Source organism: Neurospora tetraspora (genome assembly GCF_033439725.1).
Source record: "Neurospora tetraspora strain CBS 560.94 chromosome Unknown B0H65scaffold_9, whole genome shotgun sequence".
NCBI classification, from domain to species: Eukaryota; Fungi; Ascomycota; class Sordariomycetes; order Sordariales; family Sordariaceae; genus Neurospora; species Neurospora tetraspora.
Window position 1 is genome coordinate 1479186 of NW_026944391.1, and position 14065 is coordinate 1493250.

Genomic DNA, 14065 nt, shown 5'->3' on the forward strand with positions numbered 1-14065 from the left:
TAAATACTATGAAAACGTATACACAGTTCAACAAAATTATATTGTAATATTAGACTTAATTTAATATAAATAAGAAATTATTTTTGTACTACCTTTCGAAAATTATAAATTCGCTCCTAATATAAATTAGGATAGGCAAAATAAGCCTACGGGTGTTCCTATTCGAAAAAAGAGTTTTAAAGCTAATAATATTCTATTATTAATATAAATTATTTAAGGAGCCCTTCGAATATATTATATTAAGATATAGGGAGACGGAAAATATATAATTATAGAGAAACTTAATTTAGCTATAAAATAGTAAATAATTTTATAATAAGTTTGAAACCATAGAAGGAACGGAACGGATTCTTTATTAGGCCTTACGCTTAGGTCGATTATAGGAGTACAAATTAGTAAAAAACATAAAATAAATAAAAGAAGGTGAAGAATTATTAAAGAATTTAAAATAGTTTTTAATTTTAGGACGCGGAAATATATTTATAAAACATTCAAATTAATTACCCGGATATAAAAGAATTTAATAAACGCGTCGATATAATATTAAAAAAACGTTAATAAATTATTAATTAATATTAATTCTGATTACTAAAAATTAAATAATAATTATAATTAAAGAGTATTATAAAACCGAAAAGAAATTAAATCGCCGACGTAGAAAGAGAGAATATTATTTACTAACTATTTAAAGACAGGGCCGTTAAAAGTATTATAAAAATCTAATTTAAAATTAGAATTACTCTTATAATTACCCTTAAATTTATAATTGACTTCTTCTTCAATATTATTATTTTTAATAATATCGTTATCGATGTTAATTTATTTCAATAAACATTTATTCCCAATATACCCGCTTCCAATAATTAGAATAAAATTGAAAAAATAATTATTAAATAATAATTTAAAGATTTTAAAGTAAGTAGCGTAAATAATAGCCGCGATATTAGCAATTTAAATAAGAATTAACGAAGAAATCGAAACGGAAATCATATAACAAATTTATACGGTTAGAAACGTCTTCGAAGGTAATTATAATCTAGCGAATAACGGTAATACCCTTCTTAATAATATTAATACAATCCGTTATATCATCAATATAATTTTTAATAACTAAAATAAAATTATGAATTTTATTAAAGACGGCCTTAAAGGCTTTACCGGCCTTATCAGCGGAAACACGTAGCAAAATAATATTATAACGAAGAATAGTAAAATTCAAAACGTTACCGGGGGTAACGCCGCTATTATTTATCTTCCTTTTCTTAAAAGAAGAATAAATATCGGAAAATGAAATTATAATAAAGGTATTACTATTACTACTAAATTTATTATTGTTATCTTAAAGGGTAATACTTATTTTTTTAGTAGTAAAAGTAATTTATAAATTATTAATAAAAGTTTAATATTCGGGAAATTTTAAATCGAAATTAGTATTATAGAAAACTTTAATAGTTTAAACGAAATTATAGCCGGGTTCGAAATAACGTCCCTTGGGTACTTCTTAAACTTTTTACTTAAATTATATTTATAATAAGGGTTTTTAATTTTAATTAATTTAAAAGTTAATTATAGTAATGAAGAGGAATAAGGGAGAGGCCTATAAGGATCCGCAAAATAACGAATATTATCGAAAGTGCTATAGAAATATTTATAAAAAAGAATAACGCGAAGGACGACGTAATATAAATTATAAATATATAAAATAAATTAAATATCGTTACCGGGCCCCCGATAATAAATTATAAAGTTAATATCCTTTTCCCGCCCCTTCGCCTTCTATTTATTTTAAAATTATTAGCGAAGGGCTTTAATAATTTTTTTAAATACGCGACGGGTAATACTAAAGAATATCATAATAAAAGTAGTAATTTTAAGGTCCTTAGGGTTTTTAAAAATTTTAGCCGCTTTATTATTATTAACTTTATTAAATTCATTGAGGGCATTAATTTAAATTTTATTAGAAGGAATTATAATAGCGCCGGGTCGGAATTGAGAAGGAAATATAAGCGGCGCGATATTAGAGTAAGGATGGCAAATTAGAAAGTAAATAGAATAAAGAATATAAAAGGGAAGAAGAGGAAAAAAGGGAAAGAGCGAAGGAGAAATTATTTTATCGATTAGAGAGTAGGTTGCTATAATATATTTATTATAAAAGATAGGATAAAAGAGCGGGGTAGAGAAAAGTAAAAAAATAATAATACAATTAGCAATTAATTCAATTTAGCAGAAAAAATAGGGGGGAAGTAGGATAAAGATAAGGCCGGAGGGACCGCGTACCGGAATTAAAGATTACGCTTCGGGAATAACGGTAAAATTATACCGAATAAAAGATAAATGGCGAAAGTATAGTGCTAATATAGCGCCGTCGCAATAAAGTAACGGAGGGTTTTTAACCGGCTATAGTACGGTTTTTCCTACCGACTAAGAATGGAAGCAGCACCGCATACCTACTGGGTGGACTATATAGTTAGTTAGCGTATATAAGACTAATAATAATAATATTACGTTTTTTATAAGGTTTAAGTAATTGGTATTATTAATTTAAAGAGAATCTTTTTAGGAATAATTATTTTCTATCAATTTAGTTGGCGGACGTTATTATTACCTTGAGAATTACCCTATCCGTAGTAATTTCGAATATATAAATTTCAGAATTGGAATATAAGAATTATAATAACTTACAAATATTTTACGTTATTAAGGTAATTAATGTAAAGGGATTTAAACGGTCAATTATTTGGGCCCTCTATAGCGTTTATAATAACCTTAAATATAACCATAAGCGTTATTTTAAATAGCATTTAGAATTATTAGAATAATTTAAAAAGTTTCGTTTAAGGAAGGACGTAGTAAAGTAACCCTAAATTTAAAAGATTATTTACTTATAGTAATAAAGCTTTACTGATTAATAATAATATAACTATTTGTCAGCCGGTAATACTAATCCTAATACTTTGAATGTAGATAAATTCAATTTATTATTTATTAGCAATACTAACGAGCCCTTTATTAAATGCCGTTGTATTTAGGACTCTATCCATCCGACTATTTATTAGAGTTAATTTATTGAATTAATTGGTATTAAATCTTTTTTAGAGCGGTTGGATATAATAGTGGTATTTAATATATTGCTCGTTATTATTGTGCCTTTTGAGGGGTTTTCCCTTAGTTTAATTATTATTACTTTAATCATTATTAATAGTATTAATAGTTTTTTAAATTCTTTAAAACAATTTTATATCTTCGATATAGGTATTATTAATTATTTTATTTATATTATTAATAGTTTTATTTCTTTTTCGCTTCGCTGCTATAATAGCTCTCCAATTTTCGGTATACATAATATTTCGTTTACGCCTTCATATACTAGTATATATAAGGCCCGAACGGTTTTTAATAATAAGCTAAGTTATTTATTATTTATTAATATATATTTATACCCTACGGCTACCTATAACTTTATATTTATATCTTAGTTTCGAGAAGTTAGTATTTCTTATAATATTATAGTAAAAGACAGTCGATTTACCGCCTTTGCTAATACCCAATTTCGGTTTTCCCTTAGAAGTTAAAAAGTTATATTTCTTTAATTAAATAATCAGTTTTATAGCTACTAATATTACTTTGAAGGTATATTATTTTTTAATAAACTTTCATAATCTTAGTATTGGCGGTTCGGTTATTTTAATAAGGGGAATTTATAAGCGTTATAAATAATATTTACGGGTATAAGACTTATTAAGGCGGCCTATTTTTATAAAAGCTATACGCCTAGCCAATTAAAATAAATTCTTTATATTAATACTATTCGCTATAGTATTAGACTTTTAGAATGAATATATATAAATATTGCCAGCCCGCTTACTTCGGATAGTATAAATAGAGAGCTCTATTAATTCGCTATTATTAATAACTATATAAAATTCGTTTGGATATACAGTTTTAAATATAAGTCGGATTTGTACGATTATGGTATTAAATAGGTCGACCGCCATAAAACGACGGAGTATAAAGTTCTTAATGTATATTTAAATTAAGTAGAGGATAATTTTAATAGTACTTTAAAAGAATAATATCGGGATCGATATATAGAACTATATTATACGGCTATTAAATAATATTAATCGAATAGTTTTATTAAAATAAATTATCGTTTTACTTTATTAAATTAAATTCTTATTCAAATATTAGCTATATTTAGTACACTTTATTATATATTTACGAAATCGCTTACTAAATTCTATTATTAGTAAAACCTTTTACGAATTTTGGTTTAGCGATGAATTTAATTTATTGGATTTAAATGTACTAAGCTTACCCGGGTTTTATTATTTGGCTGGAAAGAGTGTTTAGGGTAAATTTAATTTTGTTGGATCCCCTTATCAGTTATTTAGTTATAACGGCTCTCGGAATTATATTATTTCAGTTAATAATAATCGAATTTTCATTTATAATAATATAATATTTAATAATGAATTTCCTTACATTGCGGACCGTGTTATTAAGTATATAGTCGCCGGCGAGTGTGGAGTAGAAGCCCGTAGCCTACCGGCAATTATTTCCTTTAATTAAAAAATTGAGAGAGTCTTTTCTAGGGGAGTATTATAAATTAGAAGAATACTATAGTTATTATAAATTGAAGGAATATTATAATTTGGGGGAGTAATTCCCCTTAATAATCCGCCTACTTATTTAAGGGGAGATCTAGATATACTTAAGCCGTCGGATTCTATTATTATTATTATTCCCGCTTTTAATAAAATTTATAAGCCGTCGTCCTTATTTATTTAGGATTATATTATTTTTGGACGCGCTTTAAACCTTTACGATTAATAATATATTAATAATATTATTAATTAATACCCTGAATTATAGCCGCTACCGTTTATAATATTTACATTTAATATTACTATTTCGTTATTTTGTACCTTCGTTAATATCGGTAAAGCCTTATTTAAATTAAAATCCTACATATAAGCGTTATAAAATATTTATTAGCTAAATTGGAAAGAAATTATAGATAAGGAATATAATTCTTTAGTTGAAAATTAAATTTGGAGTTTGGTACTATAACCCTCCGGACGCTGTATCCTATCCGGTAAATAAGTATATAAGATTAAAGTCGGTATTAACAGTGAAATTATACAATATGAAGTTAAATAGGTGGTTAGAAGTTTTCAATAATAAGAAGGAATTAATTATAATAAGATTGTTGCGGTAGTGATTAAACTTATAAATTATAAATTTATTTTCATTATCATTACCGCTTTTAATTTAGAATCCGAGTAAATAGACAATTAAATAGTATTTTTTGAATGCGCGGTAGATAAAAAATTCATATAGAATTACCCCCCGGATTCAATTAAAATTAAAAATTAGTATACCGTTTTAATAAAGTATTATATAATTTAAAATAATCGCAACGAATTTAATACTATATATTATTTATTTTTTTAAACTATTTAGTTTCTTACTCCTCAGGGCCGATAATAGGGTCTTTATTAAAGGATATATTTATATTGTAATATACGTTAATAATATATTTATTACAGCCCCTATTAAAAATGAAATATAATATTTAAAGTATATATTTAGTAAGCGCTTTAAAATATTTAATATAAGTCTGTATTCATTCTATTTAAATATAACCATTATTTATAATAAGCGTAACTATATTATTTATTTATCTTAGAAGGTATATTTAAAAAGGTTTATTAAATAATTTGGAATTTGGGAAGGTAGTAGGTTAAAACGTTTATATAAATATTTAAAATTGAAAAATTACCGGAAGATTTCGAAGCCAACGATAAAACTAAAATTTAGTACGTTAACGCTATCGGTTTATTAATATATACTATATTCAATATTCGTCTAAATATAACTTTCGTTATATCCTTTTATAATCGTTATATAACTAAACTTATTTTAGCGTATATCGGCGTAGTAAAGCGGATTTTTGAATATTTACAGGGTATTATCGGATTCGAATTAAGATATTTTACAAATATTATTAAACCTTTAATCAGCTTTATTAATAAGAATTAGGTAGGTAATATTTAAAAACGCCGGTTTACTTCCAGTTATATATTTAACGTTAGGAGCGTTGTTATTAATTAAAATTCGAAAAGCTAAATTACTATAGTACTATTATTTTACGAAATAGAGTTGATCAGGTAAATATAAGCTACTAAGGAAGTGATTTAATTACGACGGTTATTAAGCGAATTAGACGAATAGCCCGTATTAGTAATAATTATTTAGAATAATAATTAGGAGGCTCTAGTCCTAATAAAGGATCCTAAATCTTACGCTAGGACTAAATATATCGATATATAGCAATTTTTTTACTATAGAAAATACGCTTCCAGAGAGATTAATTTAAAATATATCCCTACTAGCGAATAGGTCGTTAATGAATTAATTAAAATATTATCTATTGATAAATTTAAGTAGTTTCGCAACGCTTTAGGCCTCCGTCAATCCCCGGGCGCCTTGATTATTTTATTTATATTATTAGGTATATTCTTTTAGCGGTTTTAGTACATTATATATTCTATATTTAATTATATACTTCCTTTATATCGTCTTCTAATTTAGTCTTAATATAATTTGATTATTATTATATTTCGGGATTTTATATTAGGCCTTTTATAGTGTCACCCATTATTGACTAGGGCTATGCCCGGTTAGACGGGTTGAATCGCGATTTCCTAGATCCTACGAAATTAATTTGTATAGCATTTTTTATAAATCGATTTATAGGATTTTCTTAATTAAACCTTGGGTTTTCAAAGTCCTTTTTATTATTATCTTATTTAATTCGTTGAATTGATTCCGAATTTGGTATTATCTTTATTATATCTAACGTATACGTAAAGTTATAGATTATTTTGTCCTAAATTATAAATATTTATTCACAAAAACGATGTTTTTCTTATTTTAATCGTTAATAGTACAAAGACCTTTTTTCCTATTAGATTTTACTAGCTTATACCTAACGTTTATTGTTTAAAGGAAGGAAAGGGATATATTTAATTGTAAATAGCTTTATTCTTTTACAATATTTAGTTCGAAGGGGAGTATTAAGTATTAAGGTATATGTATTAATAATTATTGATCTAAATATGGATCCACTTTGTATATATAATGAATGTTCTACCTTCTTCCCTTTTTCCCTTTCTTTCTCCTTTAATTAATCAAGTCAACTACTTTCGTTTATTCTCGTACATATACGTATTATCACCACTACGTACACTTCGACAAGGATCTTTGCGGCGCCGGACGAACCAACAACGAAAATCCCTGTACCGCTATTTGCTATGCTTTATGGGCATTTGAAAGCATCTTTTGGACATAACAATCGTACAACCTATTGTTTCTGAAGTGGAAAAAGGACATCTTCAACCGGTCGAAATACCACGCACTCGCCGGCTCGGCTCACAAGGGCGAAGGAAACACAGTGACTTAAAAGCCGGGTATGTCTCCATCCCAAGAGTATCCGTTGTGTTGATCAAGATTCACTTGTAAGAACCATCCTTGATCGAAGGTTCCTACACATCAAGAAACCCATCCCGCTACGGACTTTTTTCGTAATGCACTCTCGACGCTTTCTCCACTTTGCCCTTACGGTCCTTTTCGGAGCCTCGGTCTCTACGGCTTTGACTGTCCCTAAGCCAGGAGTGGTTCCGGCAGGAGCTCCAGTGGCCATCAAGGCCAGAACTGACTCGACCGAGTCGACCCACCTGCCTACGGCTACCTCTAGTACGACGTCGAGGAACATCTATCCCCGTGGAATTCCTGTTCGGGTCGTGGATGGAACTACCTACTTTCCTCGCCGACGGATTACTGCACGAGATGATATTGTTGGCACTGAGGGTACGTCCAAGGACGAACATAAGACGCTCTCAGGCGTGGACTAGTGTTGCAAGGAAGCAATGGAAATCACAGGATGCAGAATGCTAATGAGAAACAGTCATTCTAGCCACTGCCGACACGGATCAAGTCGAGAAATTAGTTGAGACGCGAAACCAGTGGATCTACGATTACTTCCACCCCAAGAAACACCAGTCCTCGGCCCGTGATAAACGCTATAAAGTCACCGACCTTCACGAAAAGCAGCCATCCACCCCGAGCAATACCAGAAGTCCTAAATGACGTGGAGTCCGAGCAACAGTCCACGACACCGATGATGGAGGGTATATCGAAGATAGACGCCTGATAAGGCGGGAAATGGACGCCACAAAGGAGATAGCATTGGTTGTTAGTTGCAGTTTCGTTGGAATGATCGTTTTTGCTACCTTCGTCATCTTCCGGCGTCATATTCGTGATATCCTAATCTTAAAGTGCGGGAGCGAAAAACAAAACAAAAAGGTCCATGAGCGGGGGCCACCCGGAGTTGCACCAGGAGAGCATGCGTGGGTTAATTTGGGTCCTGTTAAGTTTGGGCGGAGATAGTGGCCAATACGGGCCATTGACATGGGTGGAGGATTTCTATCTGTAGGTACCAATGTGCCTTTGCGCGGTTGCGTATGATGGTTTGGAAGAATATCGTGGTATGAATGGGCAACCTGGTGTTACAATGGTGTGCCTTGTAATTGGCAGAAAGAACATTTGGCAGGCTCAATCTATAAACTGTTAGACCTTCCTAAACGAATCGACAAAAACAAGATAAGAAAATTGCTGCTTCATTGTCAATTTTCTAAACTAGGTAGCTCTTTATTGTATGCTAGGTCCGTTAGGTACCCTCAAGCAATTACCCAGCCCCCTGCTCGCGAAGGTGACGGGACGTAAGTACCGTCCAACAAAGGGACCATGATAGTCTGTAGAGCACCAACGGCTGCAAGCAGACTCGGTGTTATGCCTCATGGGCAGTTGGCAAAGCATTATCTATAAGGCCCTTTGTTTGCCTCATTGCTCACCACAGAAGCGTAAAAGGTCTGTCGCCAACTTAACACTCAAAAGGCATGAGAAATGCCTGAGACCAGAAATAGTAATGCTCAACAAGGCCGGTTCACCGTTTCAGCGGCTGGATCACTGAACCATATCCCTTAAACGTCGAATCACGGAACATCTGGGCTCAAAACGATTCGTAAGAGCAGTTAGAAGTACAAGTAAAAGAAACGCCCGCATCCCTATCAAGATCGAGCCCACCACTTCTCCATCATTGAGCAAAGCATTACCAAGAGATTGGAACAACACAGGCCGCTGACAAAAGCCTCCCTGAAAGCCATTTAAATACGGTTATTTGCTTATAATAATTAAAAATATTCGATATATAGTGTTAATTTAATTTATAAAGGTTATAGCCCGTTACGTAATTTGTTTTACTACTTTATTTGAAGGCGTATAGTGGTAACCGACGAATAGACGGCTAAGATCAATAAATTGATATTAGATAATAATTTATCAGTTGCTACTATAAGTAAGTAGGTATAAAGCCGGTTCCCCGATATTATTTTAACCGATAAGGATTTCGTGAATTGGCGGTACCGATTGCGTAGAGCGCGTCGCGGGGGGTTAAACGATATATAATCCTTTATTAAGAACTTAGAGGAGAAACAAGAAATAGTATATATTATAATCGAATTTAATAAGGATATTCCCTATTATACCTTTTAGGTATTTAATTAGTAGTAAAAATTTTAGAAGTGATACTTAATAATATTAGTTATTAATGCTACGTATAAGATAAATCGTTATAATATACTTCTTATATAAAGAGTGGTCGTAACGCCCGAGAACATTTCGATAATAGTATTTTAAATAGTCTTTAATAATAAAATACAGGATAAGTTTAATTTCTTCGTCTAATAAATATATACTTTCTTAAATAAAATACGTATTAACCCCCTTTAAGTCTTTATAATTAATAGCGACGTAGTATTAATTAGCGCTCTTAAGAAGTATTTCCCCTATATTTAGTAATAGCGATGCGTTTGGTATATTAATTGTAACGTTGTAAAGGTTATTAAGAAGTATTAAGTTAAATTAAACTCGTCGAATTCTAGTAATTCTAGTAGCGGTAGCGAGGAGGAGGAGTATAATAACCGACGGTTTACTAAAGTTAACCGCGCTAATTTCTAGGAGGTTCGCGTTGTTTATTGCCGAATTTATACGGCGGTTAGGATTAAAATAAACTTCCCCGCCTTACTTAATTAAATTGCTAATATTAGAACCGGCTTCTTCTTTATATAGTAATATATAATTTATACTTTGTTGCTATCGGACTTTAATAAAGTTTAATCTTTAATAATTTACTCCTTCGGTTATAATTAATAATGGTTAATGAAGTATATTAGGGAGGAGTATTTAGTTTGCTAAATCAAGTAAGTAAATTACTATACTTCGAAATATTTGAATTACAGTTAGCGTACTACTTCCTTTAACGAATCTATTAATAGTTTAATTAAATTGTATAGTATTTCGCTTAAATATAGTTTAGTTACAGTTGTTAACGCCTATAATTAGTATATATACTACTACTTATAAGTATTTAAATAGGCGGTTATTCGTATTAAAAATAAGGTACGGCTATGGTTTATTAATTGTAATTAATTAAGGGATTGCCCGTTAGAATTAGCCTTCTAAGTATTAGATTTATTTAACCTCTTGTACTGGATTTATATTATTTTTATACCTTTTATTAAAATGTAGTTTAGCAAGAAGTAGATTAAATTGCTACCCCTATATATTAAGCGGTTTAGAGCCTAATATATTTTATTATATACTTATAAAATAGTTAATAAAGTAAGTAGAGGTACGGTAGCCTTGGTAATTAAGAAGGAATATTACCTATTTTAGTATTTACGTTAAAGATGAGTAAGTTACATTTAGTAGCTGTAATAGAATTATTTATTAGTAAAATTCTAATTATCGACGTAATAATATAGGATATAGTAAATTAGTACCTTCGCGTACGTCCTTTCGAAAAAATTATACTTAAAGGTAAGTTATTAAAATAAGGCGGTCCTTTTAAGAACGAATAAATCGTACTAAGGATAAAACCCCCTAATTTACGTAGTAATTTTAAGATTCGTAGCGGCGCTATAGTAGTGGTAATACGGCGTAATTATTCTTAGTATAAAATTGGGCCTAGTTTTAAAGCGATAGATAAGGTTAATTAGCGAGAAGGAAGGGAGGAGGAGGAGGAAAAGGGGGCGAGGAATTGTATTAAAGTAATATAAATATCTAATTTAGAAATACCTTCTAAATTTAACTTAGAGCCGGCTAGCGATAGGGAGGGTAATCTAGTTAATAATAAGGGTAACCTAACTACCTGCAAACGCTATCGTAGTAACGTTAAATTTTCTTATAATTTTACCTTCAATTCTACCTACCCCTCCTAATTCGATAACGACGACGACGATAAGGATAGAAGCGAAATAGTGATTAAAAAGGAAAGGATTAAATTCGATTAAATATATAATATTTAGTTAGTCTGCTAAATAAAGAAGTTATTAACTATACCTTAATGTAATAGGCTGGCGCCCAGATGTGGTGCCCGGGCTGCAGGCCCAGGCATGCTCTCTAGTTGGCCAGTGCCAATTAGGCTACTTATTCATTCCAGTATATAGCTATATCTCTACAAACCTATTCAAACTTATAGAACTTCCTCCTTATTAATAATCTTAAGTTTTGTTCCACTCCTATTACTGTATATACCTAATAAACTTATAACATATTATTGACCCTCTTTTCAAATCCTCTAAACCTTTTACTCATTTACTAAAGAGTTTACGACCGTTTATATAATTGTTTACTATATGTATCCTTTTTTTTATCTTATAAGTGTTTCTTAACTTTATATATTTATTTCTTAATTTTTATAAATATCCCTAATCTTCGAATATCATTAATCTTCGCTATATCTTCTATCCTTTAGGCCTAAACTATTAACGAATATTAATAATAGTTCGCTATAGCTATCTAATCCTTCGTAGATTAAATAATTGAATTTAAAGCTTAGTTTATAAGTATTTGCCAATTAAAGCTAATACTTCCCCATTTCGCTAAATTCTCTAAGGAGAAAGAAAAATTTAATATTTGGCTATATATTACTGAAGTAAAATTCCATATCGATAGCTTTACTATTAGTAATTTAAAAATTTAAATCTATTACTTCTTTTCTAACTTTTTACCTCCTATTTAGAAAACGCTTCTTTTTTTTATTAAATAGTTTACGAACTATACTTCTCCCGACCCGTTACTATAAAAGATCCGCCTATTCTATGGGGATGCGAACTCTAATAAACGTGTAGTTTAAAAACTCTTCGAAACTTTATGAGCCTGAAATAAAATTACTAAATTATATTTTCTCCGTTTTAATAAGATCTTCGATAGAGCCTAGAATAATTAGATAAATAATTCGAAATAGACTTTCTTTATAAGTAACCCTAATAAAGACTAGAAATTTCGATTAAAAGAAAAAACGGACGTTCTAAAAAGCTACGAAGTTTTATAAAAATACCTTCGACGTTTAGATAGGAATAATTTCTATAGAGAAAATTATAGCCTAGACTTTAAGAGCGACCCGATATAAATCGGTACTATTAGGACGGATAAAATAAAAGGGAAATATAATAGTCCGGGGTTAGAACTATTACTTTTAAATAATAATAATATTAGAAGAAAGAAAATTATTATATAAATTATAATTCCTCCTAATACTAGGTAAAGGATTGTCCTAAAGTTAAAGGTAAGGGCAAAACCGTTATATGGCTATAGAGTACTACCTTCGAACCGGTTGGGGATTCGGATAATAATAAAATTTATAATAACGACGATTAAATTTCTATAAACCTAGAGGAGCGAAGAATTCGTTTAAAAATACCGTATTAATAACTATATATAATTATACCTCTACAATAATTTTTATTTATAGCGATATTAAATTATAATAAACTATAACTACAATTGGGTTACTATAAGGGAGGATAGTATTATAGCCTTCTTAATAAATATAAATTATTAATAATTATGTTAAAATTTATATTAAAGCTTTATTATTATTCTATATTCATAAGGAAGTAGGGAGGTTATAGGATACCCTTACTTAAATAAGGGGGTTTTTAAGTATCTATAACATTGTTTTAGCAATATAGGATAAAAATTATACGGATAAATAAGTTGGATTATATATAATAATTTAGGAATACGCGTAGGAGAGGATTTATTCCCTTATTTTAACGCCCGTATATACGTTATAAGTAAAGTATTAAAGTATTATAATTCCCGGGGGCTTATTTCTCAAAATAGATTATAAGTAGTATTATTTTATTTACTTACTTTCTAACTATTTATATAAATATTTGGTTTAGGAATATTTAAAGGCATTTCTATAGTATAAATAGGAGGCCGCTAATTAGACTTTAGGATTCTTTTATATATAATAATTTTTATTTGTACGTATGGGGAGAGGGAGTAGGGGGGTAATATAATAGATTGGCGCCTAAATGTGGTGCCCAGGCTATAGGCCCAGGTATACTCTCTAATTAGCCAATGCCAATCAAGCCACCTATTTATTCCAATATATAGCTATATCTTTGCAGACCTATTCAGGCCTGCAGAACTTCCTCCTTGTCAACAATCTCAAGCTCTGTTCCACCCCTACTGCTGTGCACACCCAGTAGACCCGTGACACTTAAGAAGATATATTCCTCTATAGGTAGTTTAATTTACGTGACCCTAACCCTCGTAAGATATAGCCAGGTAATAAAGATAATGCTATTGTTTTGAGCGATTAGCGATTCCTTTCTTTGTTTACTTTGTAGCAATATATACGTTTTAAAAGCCTCATCTTTCCTGTTTTGGTGTATGAATCGTATATTTTGAAGTGCTTATTGTTGATAAACAGTCTTATATACGGCTTTACAGCACTCACAGCACTTACAATAACCCAGGGACTTATATTAAATGTTAGAAACATTGAAAATCTAGTTTTTTACAGCAAATACGGCCTGTTTTATATAACAGCTAACACAGGGGAAGATGGCGTATTTATAGGGTCGATGGGCGTGCGTGGAGTGTATCCCTTTACCAGCGACGATTCAAGTTTAGAGACTCGGGC

At 30.3% G+C, this 14065-nt stretch overlaps 1 protein-coding gene across 1 annotated transcript; it reads left to right on the forward strand.

The window, feature by feature from the left end:
- The first annotated feature begins 7383 nt into the window (after positions 1–7383).
- B0H65DRAFT_340645 (uncharacterized protein) lies at positions 7384–8405 on the forward strand. Its single transcript, XM_062823639.1, has 2 exons — positions 7384–7875; positions 7973–8405. Exons 1-2 carry the CDS (start codon positions 7593–7595, stop codon positions 8152–8154), a joined length of 465 nt encoding a protein of 154 aa, XP_062677217.1. The 5' UTR covers positions 7384–7592; the 3' UTR covers positions 8155–8405.
- The last annotated feature ends 5660 nt before the right edge of the window (positions 8406–14065 follow it).

Coding starts and splice junctions, on each gene's coding strand:
- B0H65DRAFT_340645 (XM_062823639.1), top strand. CDS start 7,593: ATGCACTCTCGACGCTTTCTCCACTTTGCCCTTACGGTCCTTTTCGGA. Junction 7,876..7,972: donor TGATATTGTTGGCACTGAGG/GTACGTCCAAGG, acceptor AATGAGAAACAG/TCATTCTAGCCACTGCCGAC.